The sequence below is a fragment of the Perissodus microlepis genome, chromosome 11 (assembly GCF_051167445.1).
Source record: "Perissodus microlepis isolate ML-2025 ecotype Zambia chromosome 11, ASM5116744v1, whole genome shotgun sequence".
Lineage (NCBI taxonomy): Eukaryota > Metazoa > Chordata > Actinopteri > Cichliformes > Cichlidae > Perissodus > Perissodus microlepis.
Window position 1 is genome coordinate 20,860,927 of NC_140471.1, and position 27,947 is coordinate 20,888,873.

Consider the following 27,947-nt stretch of genomic DNA (forward strand, 5'->3'; position numbering starts at 1 on the left):
TGAAGGACACTGTAAGAGTGTTTGTGTCCACCTGACGTAGCACCAAGTATTTTAACTGGGCTTTGCATGTTAAAAGAATATTAAACTGAGTCAGTTACTAGAGGCTATTGGCACAAAAAGCAAATATGCAGCATGAGGACTTTGACTATTTTGGCTCAAATACAGTAGTACTTAATCTATTCAACTATGTACATGTTTTATATTTTCTACAGAAAAACTGGGCATTAAATAGTGATTAGATGGTGAGGAAACCTCTAGATCTTAATATACTGGCTGTTGAGCAAAAGGCTAATGCACTGATAACAGCTCAGCCCCATACTATTCAGTGTCCCAGTGTGTCATGACAAACTGACAGAGTCTGCAACACAAACAAAGTGAAATATGATTAATGCAAATATATATTTTTATTCATAGCTGTGACATGATTCAGTCCACCAGCAATATATATCAGGTTTCCAGTAAAAACATACGAAGGGTCACTGTTGGATGTGGAATTTGGATATTTACAGAAAGGTCTTGAGTCACCCCATGTTTCTTCATATTTTGCTGGAAAAATGCATTTATTGAAACATGCAAACATGAATGAAAACATTGTACATAAAATTACTTAAAGTAGTCTTCCAGGTGTCTTGTATTTCACTCTTCTGTTGATGTTGGCTGTCTCTTGTTTTGTTGTATGCCTATAATACAGCATAATCGTTTGCATTTTTTCATGAAAAAGAAAGAAAAAAAGACGAAATTTAATTTTTATAACAGGCTGGTTATGACAAAGTGCCTAAAGATGGAGGAGTATTACTCAAGTCTGGGTACATGGAAGAAAAATAAAGAAATGAAACACTGAAAATGTTTGCACAGTGCTGTGCATAAGGTGAAGACTAGATGTTAGGGTCAAAGTGCACAGACAATCTATTTTCCGAATATTTTAATATTGAAACTGTATTTCTAGAGTCACTGTTACATTTAGTTATTGAATTTAAACTGGTAGAAATTTATATTTCTTTCCACCCCCATAAAATTTACAAAAAATTCATTGTTGCCCCTTGTAAGCTTTTTTCTGCTCCTAGAAAGTAAAAGTTGTAAAAACTTTGGCTGGCAGGTGGAGGCGCTGGAGGTCCGTGGACGGTGGTGGTGCTGCTGCGTGTGGGAGAAGCCGCCTGTTGGTGCCGTTCTGGGGCATGTGGCTCAGAGGAATGGGGCCGTCTTCCACCCTGACCCATCGATGAGAAAAAAAGAAAAAAGGCGACCGAAAGGGGGATGCACAGCGGGGCAGGAGAAAGGCAGCTTTACAGGCGGAAAATCGTGGCTGCTGAAGCTGCTGAACATGGAGAGTCGCCTGGTTTGTGGGATAAGCGGTGCCGTGGGGGAACAGTGAGTTTTTAGCAGACACGGGTTTGATTTCCACTTTGTTCCTCGAGCCGTTTGCGTTGTTAAACCCATCTGCAACGATGCGGGCTGTGGACCGGGGCAGGACCGCCGCGATTTTACTCTGCCTTTTCGGATACCTTTTCTCCAAAGCTGCGACCAAAACATTACAGGAGGACACGGCTACACAAGGTAAGAAGTGCGTGCGAGGTGTTTTGCCTGAGAAAGCAGCTCGTTGGTTGTTGTGGAGGCCAAACGGTGCCGCTAGCAGCTCGGATGCTGATGTGATCTAAACTTGGCTAACGTTAGCGAGTAAGCTAACGGAGAGCGAAAACTTCTCCGTCTGTGCAGCGCTGCAGATGCTTAATTATAAGCACGGTGCTGTATTTAAGGGGTTAAAACCATTTCAGGTCGTTTTATATGAGATTTGTGGGGTTTAAATAAAAAAAAAATACTTTGTTAATGATCGGAGACGTGCCCTCATGTTGTCCAGCTGCTGTGATTTATCATTTATAACACTGCTGCGTTTAGTAAAGTCGCTTTTAACCAAGTGTTTGTGTCTGTATATCATAACAAACCTGAACAAAGTCAGGTTTACGTGCTTTTTTTAAAGGTAACATGGCATTTTTGGAAGAAGGCAGCTGTGTGTCTGTGTTCCTTACATGTAAGGGTCGTGGTTCGCGTCACAGAGTCTGCAACCATCGACCTTACTCAGGGGTCCTGTTGCAAGTATATCAGTACCTAGAGATTATATATTGTTAAAGTAAATCTTGTATTTGAGCTAAGGATTGTAGTACTTTTGAACCATGATAAGTATGCAGATTATGTTCGTAACTGAAATGCCTTAAAAGGGAATGAAAACAAGAGTCCACTCACGTTTTCTCATCAACAGTTGGGCACTTTAATATTAATATGTGCTAAAAATGTAAATTTCTGAATAACAATATCTCATCGCTAGATTATAGCTGTTTTGTGCTTGCGTATCGTTTTTGTTGTGTTAATAAAGGTTATCTTTTTAAAAGAAATGACTTAATTGATATTACTAGTTACACTTCCTCAATCAGCTGGCAACTAATCAAATGTTTTCTCAAATTTATAATGGCTGCTTAGTGTGTATAAAACAGACTGTAGTAAACGTTGTGATGATGTCTGACGTAAGAAGGGCCCGTTTGCACAGTGTAGATGCAGCATTTACTGTAAACAAAACATGTAAAAACTAGCATAAAATGTACTAAATGGCATAAGTGATCCAATTAGTAGAGTGACAGAAAATTAGCTAGCAGTTTTTTGATGAATGTGAGGAAAAGCAATTAATGCTATTGTAGGTTTTCCACTAACAATATGCAGGTTCTCTTTGTCTCATAAAAACAGAGAGTTTTTGGCTTTGTCCCTGTGTGTTATTAGCGAATAACACAGGGGGTTATATTCAACCACAGATTCAAACTTGTGCACCCAGTTCTTGTCGTTTTTTAAGTCGTATAAGATGTAGGCTTTGACATGATTCCCCTAAGAAAAAGTAGCAGTTCAAAAAAAAATCATTAAAAGCTCACAGTTTACATTCAAAATCTGACCACAGCATTGCAACAGTATTACAAATATTAAGGGCAAAGTGAAACCACATTAGCGCCTTCTGTTAAAAAAAGAAAGAAAGAAAAACAGGGGAACGTGCACGTTAATTTCCCTTCAGTTAGATCTGTACAGCAAACTTTTCAAGAGACACGCTCCTCAGTGTGTCAAACAGCATCCTTTTACCACAGCAGCAAAGTTCCAAAGCAATTATAAATCACAGCAATCGGCTGGCTTCTCATTCAGTCTCTGACTTCAAAGCTACCTTGTCATGCGAGCTACTAATGTGGAGCCACATCTGTTTAACCCATCGCTTTTATCTCTCACTGCACAAGCACACAAACATCAGTCGTCTGTGTTCGCTTAGGTTTTTCTTTTTTAATAGGGGGTGGCCTACATGCGGTTCTTTCACTACACCAGGAGTGCAAATGTAAACATACAGAAACTGTCACTGTAAATCAGTCAGAGTTGGAAAATTGCAATGCTGGGCTCTGGTTTTCCTTTAAATCATGATTATTTCCTGATGTTTTATAACTGTTATTATAGCTTGGGAGATTCTAACCTAGTCTAGGTTTAAGGTTTGTGATCAGGCATGAAAATGGCTCGTTTATTATCACAACAAGCAGCTCTTGTTTGAGGTAAAAACAGGGCGTAGATGTTTTGAAAAGTCGCAAGATTGGGGCGCTTTGAAGCCGATCCCAGCTTCTATCTGCACTCTTGTTCCTTTCCCTTTTCTTTCTCTCTTCCTCTGGTTTTCATTTCGCCTCAGATTGACCTTCGCTTGTTCCCAGGGGGGTACGTTCAGGTCGATGCTGAGAATTTCTCCTACACTGTCCAGCAAGTATGGATGAGTGGAGCCAGACAGACGATCTACCCGCAGATATAGATCTCACTCACATTACTGCTGCCCTTAATAGGCATGGCGTTGCATCTGAAACAGACAAACATTTGCTGAAGCTGGACAAGGGCTGCCAGGAAATACACCAATCAAATCATATTGTCACCAGCTAGCCAAGCTTGATTTTAATCACGAGATGCTGGCGTGAGTGTTAACATCAGCCTGCTTCAGGGAGGTCATGAGAACGCACTGCATTTACAGACAGGGTGAATGACCTGCTTGGCCACAGAGGAGTATTGCAGTAGTACAGAGTACAGTATTTGACCTATATATTTACTGAAGTAAAATAAAGCGGGCCCATTTACCCCTCTCAACCATGATGTAACGTGGTTGCTTTGTCCCCTGCTGAGCTAATGGGATTGACAATCACTACCTAATCTTACTTTTAATCCAGTTTAGAGAAAATAGCAGGCTGAATCTACTGATAGCTGGTTTCTTTGCTTGCAACGTGTGCAAGAGTCTTGAACCACCCCTCATATCTTTACATTTAGCAATAAAAAGGAGAAATGGGTGCAGTGATTTATGGAAATATGTGCAAACATAGATGGGAATGCAGTGTATGAGGCAAAAACAGAGTTTGTACAATTTTAACGAGCTTGAAAGTCAATATTTGGCATGACCACCTTTATTCTTTATTGCTGCCTGAACCTTTTTAGATCAGCTTTCTTGTAGTGTCTGTAAGTAGTATTTAGGAATAGTTCTCCAGGCTTCTTGAAGGACATTGAAAGCTCCTTTTTGGATGTTGGCTTCCTTTTGTTCCATTCACAGTCAACATGATCCCACACTGCTTCAGTAATATTGAGGTCTGGGCTCTGGGGAGGCCAATCCAGGACTCGTAGTGTGTTTTTTCTATCCAGGTTTCCTTTTACTGCACTGGAACCATGCTTGGGATCATTTTCATGTTGAAATAGAAAGCTGTTGTCAGTCGGACCATTTCCAGATGGTGGATGCAAATTTGGTGATACTCATAATTATTCATAATTCCATCAGTTTTGACAATCTAACTGGCTGAAATGCAGCCTTAAACCATGATGGTCTCCACCATGTTTTACAGAGGCCTGTAGACACTCACTGTTGTACCTCTACCATATTGTTGACAATAAAAATGTCATATTTGGATTAGGGCTGCCACGATTAGTCGACTAGTCACGATTACGTCGACTATCAGAATCGTCAACGACTGATTTAATAGTCGACGCGTCGTTTGAAGCTTTGTAAGATCACAAAAGACGCAGGAATGAGTAGTAGGATTTAAGAGTGTAATAACGGACGAAACAGAAGATGGCAGCACTGCATGTACAAGGATGCCAGCTGACGTTAAACCCCGAAGAAGAAGAAGTAGTAGCTCTGTCCCAGAATTCATAGCGCAGCCCAGCTCAGTTTCCAACAATGGCGGTAGCTCGTTCGTTTTAATATTACTCTTATTATTCTTTCTGGGTCACAAAATAAACGTTTAACATATTTTCAGGTGAGAATGTAGCTGTGTAAACCTCAAATATCTGCTCAATTTATCAAGACACCACATATTTTGAAAGGCGCTCCGACGTCTGTTACCCACTAGCTCGATAGCTAGCCGGGGGCAAAGCTCACTAGAGCCCGTGAGAACCCCGGACTCCGGGCAAATCGTTTTCAAACCCACCGCCGTCTTTCACTACTCAGGTTAAACATATATAAGTCACTTAGATAACTTAAAAATGTTATTGTTTGGCTTTTTTTCAGTATTTTATTTGTTCCTGAGTAAATCGGTTTGGCAGAGATTAAAGTTATAGTTTTTACACAGCTGAATAAATGTCAAGCAGACAATTGATTATCAGAAGTGTGAAATGCTCGAGAATATACTCCGGTGTCCTGTTATATTTTAGATAGCAAGGAGTTTATTAAACTTCACCGAAACAATCGGCAAATTTCATTAAAATTTAATAAACTATCATCTTGCCTTTATTTTTAGTTAGCACATACCTTAAACACTTAAAGCTGTAAGCTAATGATAGTTATATAAGAGCAGACGCATGCTGGTGCAATAAGCTGTACGTTTTACGTCCAATGGATGCATGCTCTGATTAGTCGACTAATCGCAAAAATAATCGGTGACTAGTCGACTATCAAAATAATCGTTTGTGGCAGCCCTAATTTGGATTCCTCCTTCAGACCTGTCATTGGTTACTTCAGTCTAGCTTTGTGTAGCTTTTTCTCCCTGTTTTCCAAGAAGAATGGTTTCTTGAAAGCCACCCTTCACTGAGACCATTGCTGATGAATCTTCAGTAAAGAAAAGTAGATGGATAAGCTATAGGGTCAGATGCATTTCTCAGACCCTGTGTCAGCTCAAAGACTCCACTTTAGATACTGTTTCTCTTGCTGTTGTTTTTTCGTTTTGGTTTAACAGTTCTTTTGTCCTCCACATGGCCAGTTTCCTCAAATTAGTGCAAAAATAAGTTTGTCAAAGTGTGTTATCTTTGGTATTTTTGCATAGATTCAGCTACAAAAAATGGAAGAAAATATGTTTTAGTGACAGGTTGCTAGTAACAAAGTGCCTAAAATATAATTAAAAAATTGGTTCTTTGCCACATTTCCATTAGCTGTTGACACAGCACTGGTTGCCTGAGGAAGTTGCTTAGTAGCTTAATAAACAAACAAAAAGAGCATTCTCTAAAAATGATCTGATACAAGGACTAGGTTTGGAGCTATTGCTCATGACAACTCTAAAAATTACAAGACATTTGGGCTTCTTGGAAACGAAATAAAAAGAAAAGAGGGGTGGCTGAGGACTTTTGAACAATACTGTGTATTATTTTTCGTTTGCACCTGAGTGTTTCATGCCGTGACATGTCAAGGTCCTGTTTTGCAGTGTTTGTGTGTGTGTATCCAGTGTCCCTGTCAGTGATTCATACTGTCTTCTACATTTATGCCTCTGTTTTGTTCTTTGTAAGATCACCACAGATGTTTGTTGTTTATCTGAAGGGTAAAATAATAGCCACAGTAATTGTGATGCCTGTTTGTTGTGGTTAGACAAGCTATTAAACCCAGAAACAAAAACAACAGTCTATTGGTGCCTAAGGTTGAAAAGGCATGCATGTTGTAGACACTATAGTCCTAAAACTGTTTTTGATTTGCCTAAATCATGACTTGTTTGGGGGTTTTTGCCCAACATTCTTAAAATAATAATATGATAGCATTGCTGTTTACGTTTACAACAATATTCACTTTGCTGCTCTGAAACACAGATTTCCTTTACGCAAACGCTCTGCTGTCCCACCTGTTCGAGGGCAGCACGTGTGTGATTTTTATTGTTTCTTCTAGTTTCTCATGTGATTTCTCGGTCTTCTCGTAATCAGCCACGTGCTTCTGCTTGAGACGGTGAAATTACCCCCTTGATGTCACAGTTTTCTTGAACCACTTTAGCGCTGTAACCATTTCCCAGTCATTTGACAATGAGAATTACACGTTAACAGAGAATAGTATAATAGTCATTGAAGTAGCTTAAGCAAGGAAACTGAAGGATTTCAATTTCTCTCTTTTTATATTTTTTACAATAATTATTTTTGACACAGACATTTTAAGGGACATCATCTTGGAGTTTCAGTGATTTTTATTTTCGTCATCATTTCATAGACTTCATTTAACCTATTTTTGTTTTCAGCCATGCAAGTTTTTTGGTGCCATGTTTGCCGATGATGAAGTACATCAGCATGTCACAGTCTCTTTAGCAGAGGAGATTAAACTGTCCTGTGTAGCACAACAGAAAATGCGTAAAGCTTAAGCAGTTTTGTAGACAATCAGGCTCCGATTGTTTTACAAGGTGTTTAATTGAATGGCCTTACTGCTCTTACTTCAAGTGCCCAACACAATTTTGAGCTAACTGGACACAAGTTAGGTGCTAGTCTTGTGCTGAAAACACGTGCTTCAAAATATATCTGCAATCACGTGTTGTCGGTCTGATGGTAGCCAGTGAAAATGATCATAGCTAGATTTAGGAAGATCTGGGTTGACCTGTTCAGTTGGCATCTTGTCAAAAAAGTTATTGGGCATAAAGTTGAGTTATAGTTCTGGCTTTATGAGTATTTGAAGTCCGCTTGAGTCCAAGTGACAAATTGAAGTGCTTGGCTCTGAGTTAAATAAATAAATAAATACCAGGACTGTTCCAGGACTAGCTTTAAGGTGTTCTTGTCCACATTAGATTAAAATCCCTTTTATAGTTTAGCCAGATTGCAAAAACATCCTGATATCTGTGTGTTGAACTTGCTTCCTAACATGGGCCCAAAGATGGCAGAACAAAGAACACTCGTTTTAATTCATTCCCTACCTGTTAGTTGATGAAGACATAGGAAACCAAACAGCTGCAGGGTTGTTTTCATATATCAACACAGGACTTTGGTGGGATAGCAGTTATTAGACTGATTCACATGAGGGCAAAAAAGCTGTTTTACCCTGTTTTCTTGTTATTTCTGACCATCTGAAATAAAGGTCAGTTTACAGTAAGATGAACACCGTTAACAAAGTTGGTGTGGCTCTGATTTAGGAAGATTCACGAGCTGAATGTTTTGCAAGTTTTTATAATGACATCACAATGCGCACTGAGTGCTTGCATGCCTTCTGCTGTCATATTAAATATCTTCACTTAACCAAACCACGTGTGCAGAAAGCTTCTGCTTAACCAAGCTCTGCTTGGAAGAACACCAAACCATCTCACACGCCCAGTGGAGGCCAGCCGTGCTACCCATTCCTCATTTATCACACCTCAGTTTCATAAGGCTGAAATGATCGCTCTCTCCCAAACTTAATTCAAACTAGAAGGAAGGAAAAAATCAGGCACACTCATTCTCTCTTCCTTGTTGTTTACCTCTTGGTTGCATCTCTTGCATCCAAGAACATTCACGTACACACAGCTATCCTGCTGCTTTTGCTGCTGAGCTGGGGATAATTGGTCTGAGATGGCAGTGCTGGTCAGGGGGAAACTCTTTGAAGCCTTTATTCTCCATATGGTGCTCAGTGCACACACAAATAGGCAGCTATGGAGGTTTAGCTGGAGAACTGGGGGTATTGGCCATCCCTCAGGGTGCTCAGAGGAGACTTTTAGCTTGTTTAACAATGATGTCACCTCGGTACTGATTTATTGGACGAGGACTGGGAGGGGACTACATTTGTGTGTGTGTGTGTGTCAGTCTTGAAGTCTCCCAGGGGATTTTTTTTTTTTTTTTTTTTTTTTTTTTTTTTTAAGCGAGCACAGCTGGTACCCGTAACAGCATATCAGGGGGAGTGGGACAGGAAGTGAGGTCAAGAGCTCTCCAGTACACTCGAGAAAGCAGTGGAGGGTTTCCGTCATGGGGAAATCCAGTCTGCCTGTTTCCCAATTCTCTGCTGACGCAGTCCAAATGTTTAAAAAAAGAAATCCCAGGAATGAAGTGGATCTTTACACCTGTGGATAATTATGTGTTTTGGTTTGAAACTGACACATTGCTCAGCCAGATCTTTTCTTGTACTAAGCAGCCTGTAACTTCCTCCCTTCCCAAGCTATAATTTGGTGCAGAGCTTGGGGTTTTTTTTTTTAGGTGGAGCGTGCACTCGGGCTGAACTCTCTCCTACACATTGTCAGAGTGGTTTCCCGCTGACCAGAGGATCCCTCAGTGGGGGGAGGGGGATTTGTCAAGCCATGTATGTGTTACCGTGTGTGTCACTGCGGGTGAGGTTTAAAGGAAACATTAAGACAAAATTCAGTGAGTATGGGGGGGAGGTGGGCATGTTTTGGTAATTGTAGGGGGAGCGGTGGGGGGAAAACCTTTCAGCCACAATATAAAGGCCACCGTTGGTCAGCCTGTGACCAAACAGGACGCAAATTGTCATGTGTGCAAAGATGGGGACGGTGTGGGTTTTTGTGGCTGTGAATTATAGTGCTCTCTACCAAGTTTTTTATGATGACTCTGGAATGTGAAGATTACATTTTAACATTTGTTTGTCAGAGTGTTTGACTTCCCTCTTTTAAGATCTGCAGGTTAGCTTAAGGTTGAAATTCTCAATTAAGGCAATAGTGGAGTGAAATAGAGGGATATCTTTGGAGATATGACAGCTGATGTAGGGTTTCTGCAGTGAAAGACAATCTGAGCGTGTCACAGTGTGACTGCTGCAAGAAGTGTGTGATATCAGATAGATGTGCCGCATATTGATTTCAAAATCACTTTGGAAATTTAACATCGCACCTTCCTTTACTTCACTTGATATGACCGTATGTGTCGCTGCGTCTCAAACTTTATGTGGAATGCTCCAGTTCTGAAGCCTATAGAAGGTCATGCCTCACACACCCTGCTAGTTTATTTTGCTTAAACATATGTGCAGTGTTTGTATACCCATTAATTTCCTAAATCTCACTTCATATTTTTTACATGGTTGTTCACCTACATCCTGCAGTTTGAGAAGCATGGGTATATGTAAAGATTCACTGTTTAAATAATATCTGATAATGAGGGCATATCAGGAAATTAAAAAAATCACGCACCCATCTCAAGCACAGCCTGATGGGTAGTGGTTGGTTGTTAATGTCGCCAAACCGCACTCGTATGACCTCCATTAAACTCTTTCGGAGTATTTCAAGAAAAATAAAAATAGACTGGTCCTGAAGAAAGCAGGTTTTTCCTGATCTGAAGTCTGAACCATAATGACATCAGTGGAGGTGTCATATTCTGTTGACTTTATTTATTGTGCAACCTTGATTAGTGTGGTTCAGCTTAAAGTTTGTGGAAATATGGGTTGGGTGGCTAGACTATACAGAGCTCATTTGATGGAAAAGAGCTGCATTTAAACCTGAGAGCACTCTGGTCATGGCTTGTTTATTGTTTGCTATATTTTCAAATCAAGGCTAGTTTTTTTGGTCCTGAATGACTCAGGCTAATGGACGATAGAAGGTGGATACTTTTTTTCCCCCCTAAATAATAGAGAAAAATCATTATTACTTTTTATAATAAAGTTACATTGCAGCAGTGATATTCACAAGCCAATTAGTTGTGCAATACATCAGGGCTTACCTGAAAAGTGATAGTGTATACAGAACGTAATAGAGTCCAAGATTTATTAATACCAGTGTTAATGCTATTGGAACATTATTATTACTCCATAGGCAGTTTTCGGGACACAGCGTTTGTCTTTTAACGTTTTAATTATTCTTCGTCTCCGTCGGAGAAGGTGTTTGTATGTGCAGTTGTTGTTTTTTTCCCCCTTCAGCTTCCAAGGCTTCTTTGAGAGAGGGAAATGGCCCATTGTTTTAGAGAGGAAGTGCCACTGGCGGTTGTCCAGGAAATGGTCAGACAGCCATCACTGTGTGACTGGCTGGGATTTGGATTTGTAGGCCAAAAGCCTGGCACTGACGCTGAAAATAGCTAAGACGATGGCATTTTAGGTGGCTGTAATCATAGAGGCCTTGTGGGGGTTTTTTTGTATGTTTATCAATCACTGTTTACGGAGACTTGACATCTTACAACCGTTACAAATGATGAACTCTTGTCTTCACAGATGTGACTCTTAAGGTTCACCTGAGCGATGCCAGCACTCACCAGCCCCTGGTTGGAGCCACCGTACAGCTTTTTGCCAATCGTACTTCTTTAACAACTGAAACCTCATCAGCCGACGGCAACATTTACCTGCGTTTTCCCTATCGCCTTGGGACGCCGCTTGTTGTCACCGCAACTAAACAGGGATATGTGCCTAACTCTGTGCCCTGGACTCCCTCCAGATTACCTGGTAGGTGTGTGTGTGTGTGTGTGTGTCTGTGTGAGAGAGCGAGCACTCGTACATATATTTTGAGAAGTAACCAGATTAACAAGAACAGTGTCTCACTAAACTGTGGCATTAACAGGTTATTGTTTTCATGTTTTATGTTTTTATGTGTGTGTGAAGAAAAAAAAAAGTAAATTTTTTGTGCCAGGTGTGTGAGCTAATGAGTGGAGTGCTCCATTACTAATTTATAGCTTTAGATGCCAAAACCCAGCAAGGGGGCTGCTTAAGCTTCCCTTTCACTAACACACACTCACGCAAAATACCTCCCAGGAGCCTGGAGTGTGTGTGTGTGTGGGAAGGGGGTTATTATGAGCCAACGGAACGGTGGCCAATTGGATTATCACGCTTACCAGCTTTGAACAATGGGCGAGTGAGGGGAAAAAAGGAAGGAAGAGCAAAGAAGTGCAGTTTGCTGGGTCAGGCTGTGGTCCTGCACAGCAGACAGGATGAAAGCAGGACTATTAAAAATGCATAAAGATGATTTAATGACTTGTGTTTCAGAGTGATTAGTAAAGTGGTAGATTAGAGCTTGTTTCTAATCTCATAGTGAAGTTATTCCTATACACTGTGTGTGTGTTTTTATTTCTCCTCTAGTATTTTCATCCATCAGCCTGGACCTGCTGCCAGAAAGAGCTGCAACTCTGATGGTGTACGAAGATGTTGTTGAGATTGTTCCAGGATTACAAGGTGAACACACTGTCTGTGTGTGTGTTTGTATGCAAGTGTGTGTACAGTTTGTTTTTAAAGAAAATCAGACTTTTAAATAGAATTATTTCATTGAAATAGAAAGATTATAACATTTTGGTCCATCACACCTTGGGCAGACATATTGGCACTATCTCTGCGCACACACACATGCATAGGAAATGACTCAGTCATAATGTTTATAAGGCCTCGGTCACACTGGTGACCGGTCACAGACTCCATGGCAACTACAGGTCACTGTGGGAAACTGTATTCCCAAACCTGCTGCCAAGTGGTTCTTGGTATTACTGGGTGGCTGCACCACCTTGTTATTGCATTTAGAGCCCAACCGGCAGGTGGATATCATCACCTGATATTTGCTGTATCCGCATTTGTCATGACTAATAAATAGAAATTTTAAAAATACAAAAAAACTAAAGAAGAAACATCACTCAACCAAGCATTATTCTTTGTGTTACATAGTTGCTCCATTAGAGGAAACACTGCAATTTCCCTGTTAGCAACACATAAAGCTGCGTCCCTACTGGAAGCGATTCACGCTTTGTGCATTACTTTGAAGCTGAACGCTATTTGCTTGTGGGCGTTCCAGGCTCTGGTTCCCTCTAAACTTATTTACTATTAGTAGGTGAGGTGAGGAAGACGGGACAAAAGATACACTGTGTAAGAGAGCCAGAGTTTAATAATTAATAATGACTAAATAACAGTAGTAGTGTTTAAACACGCAGAAAGTAAAAAAAGAGGAGTGAAGAAGAAATACTTAGTGCATCATGGGAAATCCCCAGCAGCCTAGACCTACTGCAACATAACTAAGGGAGCATTCAAGGTCACCTGATCCAGCCCTAAATATAAGCCTTATGAAAAAGGAAACTTTTAAGCTTTACCCTAAAAGTAGAGAGGGTGTCTGTCACCAGAATCCAAACTGGGAGCCTGAAAGCTGAAGGCTCTGCCTCCCATTCTACTTTTAAGTACCCTGGGAACCACAAGTAAGACTGCAGTCAGAGAGGGATGTGCTCTGTTAGGGTAATTAGGTACTGTGAGATCTTTACGATATGATCAGGCCTGATTATTCAAGATTTTATTTGTGAGGAGAAGGATCTTCAATTTGATTAAGGGAGCCAATGAAGAGAAGCCAATATGGGATAAATGTGCTCTTTGTTTCTAGTCCCTGTCAGTACTCTCACTGCTACCTAGGACATCCTGATAATAATATAGTCCAGCCTAGAAGTAATAAATGCATGATATTTTCAGTATGACTGGGAGACAGGATGTTTCTAAATTTAGAGATATTCCCCAAATGCATGAAAGCAGTCCTACATATTTGTTTAATGTCGTCACTGAACTACATACCCTGGTCAAAAATGACTCTTAAGATTCCTCAGAGTGTTACCGAAGGCTAAGATCATACCAGCCAGAGTGTTTGTTTTTTTTTAAACATAATTAATACACTCCTAATAAAAAATGCTATTTTATATTAAATGGCCTGTTATCAGGAAAATATCTAATACCTGATATAAAGAAAACACACCATATAGACATAAATCACAAGCGTGTCTTTGTTATTCCGCTTCTTTGTTTGGGTGTAATTACATTAGATAAGGCTTTTTCATTCAGGCAAATCAATTTGGTCTCTTTGTCTGTTGACTCTTTTGTGTGTCTCTGGCCAACAGGGGAGTAATTTAACTTGTCAGCTGTGTTGTCTGACTAAAATAAATTTCTCACATAAATATACAGGCTCCATTAACATATGAACCTCTTGAATACACACTGCCCGTAGCACGTGCCTGAGCCGGGCACAGTCCAGCCCCCTGTCCTGCACAGTCTTTCATGATGCTGTGAACTTGGACACCCAGGGGAGTGATGAACCCGGGCGTGTGGCAGAGGGAGGGATAATAAAAGAGGGGGAAAGGAGAAGAGGAGGAGGAAGGGAATGTGGTATGCATTGGGAAGTTGTGGGCGGAGAGAGTGGGAGAGAAGGGGGGGATGGGCCGAGCAGTGTCCAACAGAAGGAGGAACAGATGAGGTGAGAAAAAAGTGGAGGGAAAAACACAAAAAGAGTCAAGGAAGGGGGCACACAAAGAACAGCAACAGGCTCATTTCCTCTCTGAAAAACAGAACCGCAGACAGGAAATAACATTCACACCTGAATTTTTAGGACGAGCTTTAGTCTGAAATGTGAAAGTGTCGCTCATACTGCACGCCCCAAAATCACATTGAGCACAAGGAGAAACCCAAACACAGCGAACACTCGTGTACAGCTTGATCCATGTCTCACTGCTCAAGAATGTGCACTCGGCACAGTTGGACCACAATGACATCACCTTGCTGAATCCCACTACATGCTTTTTGTTTTTCAGTTTATTGTTTCTAATCTATAATTTGTTGATTTGTTGAAACTAGATGCCAGGCAGCCATGATGACAAATCAAAAAGAAACAATTCATTGCAAAATATCAGAAAAGAGAATCACGTTGGCCAGGAGAGAAAGTCGACCAGGGCGTTATTGATCTAGAGCTGCCTCCATTAAGCTTAATTTGATGTCTGAATTTATAAGAAGGCACTAGGAGTATAAAGCTGCCTTGTAAAACATGTTCAAACAAACATCAGTGTGCATGATGGACTCTTGAGGTCAGGTGATTTCAAGGTTTTAAGCTCACATTGCTCCATAGTGTATAATAGGGAGACTGAATATATCCTATACCTTATATATTCTATACTTATACGCTATATACTAACTGAATTAATTGCCATTGTCTTGTATAAATTTGATGAATTCCGTGGAATTTTAGATGTCATTCCCACTTTCTCCACATTATTATTACTATTATTATTATTTTATGTTAAAGTCTGTGTCAATTATCCAACTAAAATACTCAGACGGATTTCAATAATATTTTAAACGACAACTCAGTTTCATTGTCATTTTCTGTGTCACAGGTTTAAGAGTCCAGCCCAGGGTTAGTTTCCTGCACAGAGCTCTCAGTCTTCCTCCCAACGCATCGTATGCCAACCTGACCGCGCTGCTCACCGTGGCAAGCTCCCCCTCACACATCCAGCACTTTCCCCACCTGGAGATGCTCAGTGGCAACGGCACAGGTAAAGGTTAGACTGACAGGTCAGAGCATATAGTTAAAGACACCTTCATAGAAACGGGACAGAGGAAAAATGTGCTGAGAGAGGGTGAGAAAGACACTACCCTCTCTATCTGACCTCCTGAAACACAATAACCCGTGTGTGTTTGTGTGTGCGCGTGTGTGTGTTTTCTCTCTGCTCTAACACAGCCCGCGTGCCCACACGCTTTCAGGCACTCTTATCCACATCTTGACATTGCATGGACTACACTGGCCTATAATACGAGTGATGACAAACATGTTCGTCAATATGTGCAAACAAGGCTTATTTTTTAACATAATACGAAAATATGGATAATTAGAAATGGTCTTATTATAACATCCAGAAGACAGACTCTGGCAATGTTTTTGACAAGTTCACAACACAGCCAGAAAAGTGATAAACAACAATCTCATAAATTTATTTGTTTATAATAAATATGAGCTGATACATCAACATCATAATCCTTAAAACCATGCAACAGACTGGTACGTTTTTTGTGTGTGTGTCCCCTTTTTTTTTCATGTGACTTGAATACCCCTTCAAAGCTGTCTCCCCCAACAGAGCGTACCTTCTTCCTCGAGGCGGCTTTGTGACACTTTCCATCCTCAGTCTTTAAGTTTTTTTCCGCCCTCCACCCCTTTTGCTTCTTTCCTGTCTTTTGCTTGTTTTCTTTCCTGTCTGTCTTCCTCTGACAACCCTCCTTTATCTGAGCTGTTTTATGTTACCTCCCCCGCTGTCTGCTCCTTTCTCCGCTTCCCCTCCTGTGCACCTTACTCCCGCTCCCTTTCCTTTTCCCTGCATTTTTCTCTCTCACGTCCTCGTGTTTGCACTCTCACAGGCACGGAGAAGACGTTCGAGTTGACTCCTGTCGCAGCCATCTCTGTTCACCTGTTGGCCGGCGATGGAGTGGAGCTGCAGGTGACTGGGCCAATCACCTTCTCTGTGCCCCTCCCGCCTGACAGTGGCCTGAAGGAAAATGATCACCTCCCTACTTGGAGATTTGACCCGCGCTTAGGTATGTATTAACAGAAACTCACATGTAAGCTTTTCTGACTTTCTACGTTTAAGTTCAGGAAGTTTTTAACTCTGAATGCTTTACTTCTGTTTATATGAGACCTGCAATTATTTGTGAAAAGAGCACATTACAAGCACTAACACAAACCACGTGCATGCTCACATGGTGCAGCCAGGTCATAATTTGTGGCTGTGTATCAGAGCGATGAATAGAATTATTCATACGATCATAAAAATTGCCAACATACAGCTACACATTAATCTCTTCACATCACAAGTTTGGACTGTGGATCCATAATCTGCCCGTGCTCAGTTAAATCTTGAACTGAACAATAGCTAAAAGCCCTGCGGTGTTGGCTCATGCAGTGGAGACATTTCAAATCTCTCTCGGCGCTCTGATTTACTCCTGCGATCTTAAATCTTTGTTGTCAGTCGTCCTGCACTGTGACACACCCAGTTCCTCTCAGAGAGGCTCCACTTAAAGACAGTGATTCGATCATCAGTTGACTCAGACGTGTCTGCACTACAAAACCTCCTTCTGCATGAACATTAGTGTCTCACCAGACCCACTGCTTCCTCGCATCAGCAGGAAAAAGCTCTGTTAGGACCCACTGGAATTATTTGGGGAAAAGCTGTAAACACACATCATAAGATTGACATACCACCTATTAATCAGAAGACTAGTGTATTAGCAAATGTTATGTAGACATTCATGAAATTATCATTTTGAAGGTGCACTTCTGTTTAATATTAACTCTCCTTTAAGCTCTGTTTTCTGAGGACAGCGTTGGTTTTCAGCTGTTAAATGTGTCAGTTTGTTCTCCACCTAATTATATTATCACTGTTGTTTGTTGCTGTGCTTGTAGCAGTCTGCTATGGCTGGAAAAAGGACTGATTAAAGCAGCAAGGGTGGGAAAACAAAGTCGTAAATTTCCAGTCCTGAAAAACAAAATCGTGAACTGAAAGATACTGAAACTTGTGGAGTTGAGGGGAACTCCTGGCCGGGCATATTTCTTGGTTAATTCATCACTATTACTGATATCTCACAATTGGATTAAAATCCTAAAAATGTCGTACTTCCCACGTGTCATGATATGTGTACTACATTCATGCTACAGTCATTTCACTATAAACATTTTAGAGCTCTGATTTATTTGGCCAAACAGTGTCTAAAGATTGCTACTAGAAGTGTTTAGTGAGCTCTAGATGGGCAGATGAATGGATAGAAAGAAAATAAAACATTTGAATGACAAGTATTTTGAATTTCTCCTTCATTAGTTCAACGTTATTCCCTGTCTGTGCTGTGCAGTTTTCATCTGAACTGTAATCGTACGTCAGAGTGTTACACTGATTAAAAAACAGATCCACATTGGCTCCTGTGATAGTTTCAGGATCTCAGGAGTCTGTTTTAAAGCCCCTAAAGTATCAACATGCAGGGCTTATAAAAAGGGCTTTCATTAAAGCTGAATGAACACACACACACTTGTATCCTCCTCACAGCCTGTAGCTGCGAGTATTTCAACAACAAGAAGCCGTTCCCGGACCCCTCTCCAGGCTACATCTCATGTTCCTTAGCAACCCACCAAATAAGTAACACAACAGACCGGCCCATCTCCTGATTGAGTTTCTTCACTGAGCATTTAGTGGGTGAAATGTGTGCGAGTGTTAAACTGAAGATAATAAACAGACAAAAAGAAGTTTGAAATCCATCTGGTGCCTGCAGTGGAAGACTTCAGGCTGAGGATAGCAGCCTCACAAAGACGCTAGTATTGTTTATGAAGTGCTCGCATGGAGGAGGCATGAACACAGAGAGAGGGAAACCTGTTTCACTTGTGCAACTGGCAACATGTCATGTATTGTTTGATGTCAAGCAGACATGGGGAGGACTGATGTCATACACAAACAGATCATGTTCATCTGGGTGTGCGAGTCGGGAGTCTGACGATGCAAATAAGCGCCGCTCGCTCAGATCAGCCGACGACTCTCTGCGGCTGGCTGTGTTGGCTTTGTGTGAATGGGCGAGAAGCAGAAGTAATATATGGGCTGTATTGACTTTATAAATGTTTGCCTTGCGTCTGAGTAGCTGCCCTGCTGTCTGTCAGTGCTGTATTGTACCGAAGCGTGGGAACAGGTCCGTCATTTGTAGCTATGAAACAGGTCAGCCACACAGAGAGGACTCCCCTGTGGAAAGGATTCAGAGAGGGACCTGGGTGAATCTGGGCAGGGCTGAGCACAGTGGTGTGTGTGTGATCGTGTGTGTGGTGCTGAGTCACACAGCCTCGCTCTCATTTCTCTTCTGTTTCTTGTGCCTGTTCCCTTATCTCTCTTTCCACTCCTCCTGTTTATCCCCTCGTTTCCTCTGCTTGTGATGTTTCCCCCCATCAGCATCTCTTGTATATTTGCCTTTCCTCTTTGAATATCCTCTTTACCCTTTTGTTTCCTCCTTTTATTAAACATGATGCATATTCCTAACCACTTGATGTTATATAACTTTGTATAAACATAGAAACAAAGTAGGTCTCACCGCGTTAGCCCTGAGAGCCCGAGGATCGGAAGTGTAAAGGCACAACAGTGTTTTCCTCTTGAAGCAGATTTACTGGGAGCCAATCAGTCAATGCCTCTAGCTTTGTAGTGGTTTTCCATTCTGGCTATGCGGAGAGCCGCTATTGTACTCAGTGTACACTGCTCATAGGGTAACACTGTTATCTACATGTTGCCTCCTTGTGGGAGAGTTAAGTACTACCAAAACACTGCCGTCTCTAGAACAGGTCAGTGCAGACGTTTGAGTCGTTAATCAGAGTATCTGCAGCTTTGGGGAGGGCAAAGAAAGTCACAAGTCAGTAGAAGACATTAAGCTGTGCGTATAGGTCGCACTTCAAACTATTATTTTGAATCTGTGCCACCAGACACGTACACTGCTAACTAGACAGTTCATTATAAAGCTTCATCATCAAATGTTGATTTTAGTCAAAGAAGAGGTGTGTTTGGTCACCTTTTAGCCGTGCCCTTTAGCATCACCACAGTGCATAGGTGTCAAACTCCAGGCCTTGAGGGCCGGTGTCCTGCAGGTTTTAGATGTGTCCTTGATCCAATATACAGTACTTTTTTAATCCCAGTCTTCAGCTTCAGCTCTGCCACCTCCAGCTCCACCTGCTGCCTTTTCTGCCAGTGTCACCGTGTCCAAACCATACATCAGGGGTGGGCAACTCCAGGCCTCGAGGGTCGGTGTCCTGCAGGTTTTAGATCTCACCCTGGGTCAACACACCTCAATCACATGATTAGTTCATTAGCAGGCCTCTGGAGAACTTCAGGACATGTTGAGGAGGTCATTTAGCCATGGTAATCAGCTGTGTTGGATCAAGGACATATCTAAAACCTGCAGGACACCGGCCCTCGAGGCCTGGAGTTGCCCACCCCTGCCCTACATTATAGGTCTCACTACCAACTTGTAAACCTTTTACTCTTATGTTTGAACAAATATTTCAGAGTGACATACTGTAATTAAATCGACTGGTTTATCCAAACGGCTATCATTTGGCTAAGATCTTGACCATAAATAATTTACTCCTAACACATTAAGAGATTAGCTGTCTTAATTCCATCCAGCCCCGTCTTTACATAATTAGGGGAGGCAGGTGAGCAGTTGCTGCAGCCAGTCCTCACAGAGTAATCTTTACAAAGTTTGTTTCCACATACTGTGATTTCTTTTGTGTGTCTTTAGGTATCTGGATAAAGAGCAGCTGGGCTCAGGTGCAGAGGGAGGGAAACCAGCTCAGTCTAACCTACATTGTTCCTCAGCTGGGGTATTGGGTGGCCGCCATTTCGTCTCTACACACCGGTAAGAAAATCCATAGACGCAAATTAAATTTACTTCACAAAACACATTTTTGTTCTGTCATTTCTGTGGTTTACTTGACTGCAGACTTACACCAAAAAGCTTTTTCTCTGGTGCTTCAACACATGTCTTTATAACAGGTCCAATGGCTGCAAAGGACATCAGCACGTACCACACTGTGTTTCTGTTGGCCATACTGGGAGGCATGGCTCTCATCCTGCTCTGTCTGCTCTGCCTCCTGCTGTACTACTGCAGGTGTGTGAAACACGTTGCCTTTACACAGACTATAGCAGGAGTTTCCAGATTAGCATCTAAATTAGTGAAGATGATTTCAGTCCGTTTCTAGAACATGTGTACTGCTGCTTGGGATTTATTTCTCCGTTATTGTTCCAAAATTTACCTTAGCAGACCGACAGGACAGCTTGGGCTTATCTCATCTCAAGAGCGGGAGTGTTTGTATGCCACATTTAACTGAACATTAACAATACTTCTTTTGAATACATTCCTTTTTTATTGAATCCAGCACCATCTGTCATCCTTCTGTCTGCCTAGGTTTACACGTTTATTATTTCTTCAGTTGTGATAACAGTACCAGAAAACAAAGCCCTGTACTAATAAAAGTTCTCCAAAGTAAGTCACATGGCAGTAATATAATTTTTATGTTGATCAAATGTAAACAATCTGGACCCGGGCAGCTGCGCTACACAGTAAATATAAGCCCTCACAAATGCTGTTGTCCAGTCTCAACTTGTTCCAACAAAAAGTCAGGGATGTATTTTTCACCATTAGAAACATTTGTGTGTAATTATTCAGATTTTAAAGATTAAACGTGCTCTTTGTCTGTGTTCACCCAGACGTCGATGTTTGAAGCCACGAGGGTCTCACCGCAAGCTCACGCTGTCCTCTGGACTGGACAGCAGTAAGAGGGACCAAGCCACGTCCATGTCTCACCTTAACCTCATCAGCAATGAGGTGTGTTTGCTCAGTGATCAGATGGCACAGTTTAAGGAGTTTGCACATTAATGACTGTTTAAAGGTGTTGGAAATAGAAAACACACCTAAGTCGTTTACTAAATATTCAATATTTTGGATGTTCTCTAAAGGACGTATTGCATAGCCAGGCTTTCTTTGCATTTGCTGTCTTTGTACACCCAGGCTTTCTACTTCAGGATCAGGCTGTGCTACATTAAAACAGGGTGTCTGATACATTATTTCACTCTTATTCTGCACAAAAAGACTGATTGTGTGTAGCCTACCTCAGCTGGACACACTATTTATTTATCTATTTATTTATTTATTTAATGTATTAGGAAAAAACTGCTAAAATTACTCTTTAGTTAAATAGTAAATATATTTATTTCACCACTCTGTTAACTCTAATGTGAAATAGCTGCAGGTTAGAGCGCCAAACCTTAAACTGATTCTGTCTAATAGCCTTATAAAATGAGGAAATTGTATTACATTAATCATGACATTACATCACATTAGGTTAACATGCGCTGTTTCCTCGGGATAAATAACCTACAAATAACTTGTATTCTGTTACCTGTAGTTCAGCAGTGTTAAACTAACTAGTATACCTTCATTAATTACTGTGGGAATGCGTGACTCAACAGTTTTCATTTATACAGTGGTGTGAAAAAGTGTTTGCCCCCTGCATATTTGCCAGTGTTTCAGATCATCACGCAATTTTTTAGAATTAGACAAAGAGAACCCGAGTAAAATGCAGTTTTTAAATGATGATTTCATTGATTAAGGCAGAAAATTTATCCAAACCTGTCTGGTCCTGTGTGAAAAAGTAATTGTCCTTGTAGTTAAATCATAAATTCACTGTGATTTTGAAAGCTGAGTTCAGTTTCAATAAACATACTCGGGCCTGATTACTGGCAGACCTGTTGAATTAAGAAATCGCTCAAATAGAACCTGACAAAGTGAAGCAGACTAAACGATTTCAAAATGTAACACATTACGGTACGATTTAAAGAAACAGATGAGAAACAACACTGACACTGGCCCAACTAGTTATTAGGTTTTGGGGGCAATCACTTCTTGGACTTTTTTCCCACTTCATAATCAACTCCTTCACTTAGAAGCTGCATTTTGTGTTTACTTGTGTCATCTTTGTCTAATATTTAAATTTGTTTGATGATCTGAAACATTTAAGTGTGCCAAACACAAAAAAGGGAAATCAGGGAGGGGGTAAACACTTTCTCACACCTCTGTAGAGCATAGAATCTACATCATTTTATCATTTTTACAGCTTGTCGATGGAGGGAAAGGCAGTAATATGTGGCCCATGAATTCAATTTAAAACAAAAAAAAAAGAGGGAAAAAAAGACCTTGGTACCTGGTTCAGCACATGTTGCTATGGGGATTTAGATGGGTAAAAACTGAAAGCTCTGGCTTTAGGCTCAACATACCTGACTTGCTCATAGCTTGCCCCTAGGAAGGAAAACGTGTATCGATGCTGACCTGTGCTCCTTAAGTGCACTGCATGGTTGTTTGTTGGTCCTGTGCAGAGCTTTGCTGTGGAGATCATTGTGCTGTAGCTGCGTTTGTGTGGTTGGTCCTTTAACTTGGCCCCTGGAGCAGAGAAGACAAGAGTCATAATAACAAAGAACTTCTTTGTAATAAAGTGAACCTGAGTGTTTCAAATTGTTAAAAATTGTCAGCTGCAGCCATGTTTATGCTTTTCCCCTCATTTTGATTTTTCAACCAATCAAAAGGCTGTTTTTATGGATAACAACACACCTCCTTCACCCTTCTTAACACAAAAGAACACCAAGATGGGACCAAACACATGAATTACTCACACTATAGCACTCTACGTGTTTGAAATTAAACTACAGTGTTTGTTATGGTTTGCTTCATGTGATGGTATTTAAAAACATTCTCACACCTGAATTTTGTTGTTGCCTTCAGGTGCAGCTGGAGCTTGTTTCCACGGGGACTGAGCCTGACATGACCACTCCGATGCTCAAGCCTTCCTCATATGAGCACCAAGACAATCAACGTCAACACAGCCTTATCCATCAAAACAAACACAGCCGCTCCTCTCTCGGCAACAACAGCCACCACGGATCATCTCTGGGCAATCTGACGCCTCGCAGCCGAGACTACCGACAGTCTGTGGAGACGTTTCAACTGAGGGCTGCTCTATCTTCGGGGACAGAGAGGGGCTACCGTCAATCATACACCTCCTTCTGTTCATCTAGCAACCAGATTTCAGATGCGTTGTCATCCACTAATCATGGTCAAGTGTCAGCTACACAGCTTAGCAGTGTTGGGATTATTGATTGCATCTCCCCTTCATCTCCTCCGCACTCCCCCAGCAGAGGGGAGGGAGGTGAGAGCAGGGCTGCTGACCACCTTCTGTCCCGGTCTGTGGACCACCTGGAGCGGCCCAGTCCCCAGTTGCTCTCCCGGCCAGGCCAGCTGCTCTGCTGCGGCTCTGTAGATCTGCTGAGTGGAGGGGAAGGCTACTCAAGAGTGCGACCCACACTTGTAATCCCAGCACACTACATGCGGCTGCCTGGGGAGCACCCTCTGTCTGGTCAGGCGCTCCTGCTGCAGACTGACCAGCAGAGTGACTTAGAGACCATCCAGGCTGAGCTCAATGCCTCACATTCCCAGCAGCCCCTGGGGCAAACCCCCACTGACTGCGACCCAGGTCCAAAAAAGCAGGGTAAAGGCGAGGGTCTCTCAGGTCTGTCAGAGTCTCTGTCTATTCCAGGAGCTCTCGGGGAGTCGGGTCTTGTGGAAATAAACAGCGAGGACACCTTGCTGGCTGAAAAGACTTTAATGGAGCTGAGAGGAGGGAAGCCTCTGCCTCACCCACGAGCCTGGTTTGTCTCCCTGGATGGACGCTCCAATGCTCACATTCGCCACTCCTACATCGATCTCCAGCGGGCAGGGTGCCAAAACAACAACAACAGCACACCAGGTGCAGGAGGTCAGCAAGGTAGCAGCCGCCAAGGGAGGCATGGCAGTTGTAACGATGCCAGTCTGGACTCGGGTGTGGACCTGAACGAGCCGAGAGCGGGGCGCAGAGGGAGAGATGCTGAGCAGGAGGAAAGGGGGATTGAGAAAGACAGATCAAAGGGGGCGACGCCAGCCTCGGCCTACACTCAGCTGGTGTTTGTGGATGATCTGAACGTGGGAGGCTGTGAGGAGGAGAAGTGCACCCACAAGGGCAGCAAATCTGGACCTGTCTTGTCAGACAAAGGAGAGAGTAACAGAGTGGATCAGGGGCAGGGGGATGCAGTGGGTAAAACAGCTGAGGGAGTACAAATACAGGAGGAACCACCCTCACTTTCCTCTGCATCCCCTACTTCTCCTCCGCCCCTGCCAACTCCAGAGGGAGTGACTTTCAGGACTGATCACGCGCTGCTGTCAGTGTCTCCGGATGAGGACGCAGCACACGATGATGCAGAAGAGGAGAAGAAAAGTCCCTGGCAAAGGAGGGAGGAGCGACCCCTGCTGGCCTTCAACCTCAAATGATTCACAGATGACAATTAAGGGAAAGAGTCACATTTTTTCAAGTCTGTTTAAAGTAGAACACCAGTTTAAAGCTTTTTTTTTAGTTGCCATGCTGTTTAAAAAAAAAAAAAGAAGAAGAAAATCAGCGTTAATTAAACAATCTCTTTCCCATTCTAGGAAAAATTAATCAAAGTTAACAAAATGTTGAGCAAAGTTAAGTAAGGTTTAATCATAAAATCTCAGTGAAAACTGATCTTCAAGTTGAAATGAGAAGCACGCTAAATATTTAACATTTCAGACATGGGAGAGAGTCTCAGTATGCGTGCCATAAAGCAACGATAAAAAAGCATAACCACACTGCACAGCATTGCCGCTAAAACTGGATTTGTGTGTTGCCGAGAGAGCTGTACCCCACCCCCCCAACTCATGCTCAAAGAATGAAGTGTCCTGTTCCAAGCAGAAGTGGTGTTGTTGAGGTTAAAGTGTCATCGTGTTCTTATTATTGCTGTTTTGAGCATTTTCTAGTGAGCTAAGCAACTCACAAAGTCACATTAGAGGCATGCTCAGTGGTAATCCTGTCCACTAATGTGGCTGAATGCATCCATTCTGGGGAGTGCAACTGTGATTTATTTCCTCCATTTTTCAATACACTTCACTTTCAGAGGCAGCATCTTTTCAGGCACTATGTGGAGAAGGAAATGTACTAGGAGGAGGAAAAATGATCAGGAAACACAAGTGCATGTCGGTTCTGCTTTGAAACAGACTTGGAAGAGTGTAAATCTGCCCGTTAACCACAACTCCTCCTCTGCTCAGACCACAACATGAAGGATATATGTGTTTAAATTGAAGCCGTTTGTTCTTAATATAGCACTGAATCAATACTTTAGCACTGGGAGCCCATCTGGTTGAGAAATGAACACTTCTGCTGGACTCTTAATGACCACTGTTGTACTTCACTTTTCATGAAACACTACATAAACAGACCACTCGTCAGGCGTGGCGAACACATTGCCTGAGGGGAGACATAAAGACGCTGGAGGCACGAAATTAGGATATTTTATGCACAACAAATATATGCCTTTTTAATAAATAGCCTTGCAAGCATAAATGAACTGTAGTAGAAGCAGTCGATGGGTGGTTCATGGAAAATCCGAGACTACAAAAACTTTCTTTCTTGAGCCATATTGGCCTCAGTCCATTAGCTTAATCTAGCAACATGCAGCAACACTCGTTTGAAGGTTATAACCCCGGTTTGTTCACACTGACTGATGTCTGAGATTATGAAACATCTGTGCAAAACGGGGCAGCCGTGTTTGAGGGATTTACTTTGAACGGTTGGTGGTATGTTGCTAGAGTTTAATCTAGCCCATCAGAAGGCTTTGTGGGAGATAAAGTTTCTGGACTGAGGAGGTTTAACCACTATCTGCTCTGTAGCATAATCAGATAATGTGACACACCGCTATGCTGGTGGGTAAGGATGTAATACCACTTCAAAGCCACCCAAATTAGTTGTGAGGGATATTGGTATGAAGGGTTTTGTAACTGTTGAACCACTGACTGGTGTATTTTTTATGTTTTGCTTTGAAGGCTATGCATAACTTTTATATGGCTGCTTGATGCCTTTTTTTTGTAATTTTAATCATTATAATTTTAATTGCCAAACATGAAGTATTTTATCTGAGAATAGGCTATTTTTTTTTTTCTTTCTTTGAAATATGTTAAGGGCTTTTCCTCCGTACCCACCTTAACGTTCAAGCTATAAAAGCAAACGCTCGATAGCCTTTCACCTGAAATGCAAACTGTATTTGCTTGCTGTGTTTCACCTCCATTTGAACCACTCACCCACGATCCAAGTGCCTTTGAATAGCCTGACTCTACAGCAACTGATTACCTTATTTATTTCTCACCTCCTTTTGCCTTCGTCCGCCCTCCCCCTCCTTCCTACCTCAGCCCTTACTTTCTCTCCTGCTTGTGAAAGAAAGCATGCAGTAAACTTTCCTCAGCACTAGCGTATAACAAGCTACACTGCAGACATCTCAGAAAATGTCTACCAGCTGCTGCAATCGTAAAATCCTCTACAGTAATCAGCGAGAGTTCAGTCTCCCTCAGAGTAAGCAGTTAAAGATGTTTTGTTTTTAATGTGTGTGTCTGTGTGCGTGCGTGTGTGTGTGTGGCACTGGATATGTGAAACTACACTGCAGGTCGTTTCAGTGCATTTTCTTATTTTTGTGTTTTGTGGGTGAACATTTGTCTGAAATGTGTTTTGCAGTGGCGGCTGAGTTGATGCTGACTGATCAACATGCATCCAGTCAAGGTTCACATAGACAAAGCAGCCATATTACAGAGTGTGTATAGTCTTTCCTTACCTCTGCCTTATCAAAATAATGTGTGTCTTTGTGTTATGAATGGCCTTTTCTCTTTTAGTTTCCCACACAGCAATCTCCCCTTTTAGGGTGGATGAGCAATACAGTATCTTTGAGTGTGTAAATCAGATGCTTGCATTATATTTGAAGCCTGTTATTCTGAATAAACAGCCAAACTGGAATTAACTGAGTGTGCATCTGTTTGCAAAATTAAACCTCTATATCTCTTAGAGCAAAAACTGTGTTTTTAGGGGAGTGCATTTAAAGGACACTATGAGGACGAAGTACTGTTTATACGCTAATCCAGATAGAAGTTAAAATGTATTCATATGGGCCACTTTATTGGGTACACCTTGCTAGAATCATCTGGGAGCCCTTTTTGGTTTCAGGTGGCTGCATATCCATGATGGGAATCTTCGGTTACACCATTGTTTGACGATATGATCTTTGTATTAAGGAGCACAACGGCTGCCAAGAAGATGTCCCGCACACCTTTACACTACCAGCCTGAACTGTAGAATCAGGATGGCTCGATGCTTTTGTGGTGTTTACTCCAAATTATGCAACATCAGATGGTACATCTGATGTTGCAGCAGAAATCAAGACTCGCTAGGCAACGTCTCCCAATCTTCTGTTGTCCAGTGTTGGACTGTATACTCAGTTTTTTGTTTTTAGCTGACTGTGTGGTCTTCTGCTTCTGTGCTTCTGCATATCTTGGTCATAACGAGTGGTTATTTGAGTTGCTGTCAACTCAAAGCAATCTGGCTATGACCTCTGGCCTCTTCATCCAGAAAGCTGCCGCTCACTCGACCATTCTCTGCAAACTCTATAGAGATGGTTGTGTGGAGAAAAAT

The 27,947-nt window shown here is 41.9% G+C and overlaps 1 protein-coding gene across 1 annotated transcript; it reads left to right on the plus strand.

Moving 5' to 3' along the window:
• The first annotated feature begins 1,120 nt into the window (after positions 1 to 1,120).
• Positions 1,121 to 27,275, plus strand: fam171a1 (family with sequence similarity 171 member A1). Its single transcript, XM_084943089.1, has 9 exons — positions 1,121 to 1,554; positions 11,324 to 11,551; positions 12,182 to 12,274; positions 15,226 to 15,384; positions 16,241 to 16,417; positions 20,138 to 20,254; positions 20,392 to 20,506; positions 21,106 to 21,223; positions 23,174 to 27,275. The coding sequence occupies exons 1-9, from the start codon at positions 1,446 to 1,448 to the stop codon at positions 24,749 to 24,751; spliced, it is 2,694 nt and encodes an 897-aa protein (XP_084799215.1). The 5' UTR covers positions 1,121 to 1,445; the 3' UTR covers positions 24,752 to 27,275.
• The last annotated feature ends 672 nt before the right edge of the window (positions 27,276 to 27,947 follow it).

Coding starts and splice junctions, on each gene's coding strand:
- fam171a1 (XM_084943089.1), top strand. CDS start 1,446: ATGCGGGCTGTGGACCGGGGCAGGACCGCCGCGATTTTACTCTGCCTT. Junction 20,255..20,391: donor CATTTCGTCTCTACACACCG/GTAAGAAAATCC, acceptor TCTTTATAACAG/GTCCAATGGCTGCAAAGGAC. Junction 20,507..21,105: donor CTCCTGCTGTACTACTGCAG/GTGTGTGAAACA, acceptor GTGTTCACCCAG/ACGTCGATGTTTGAAGCCAC.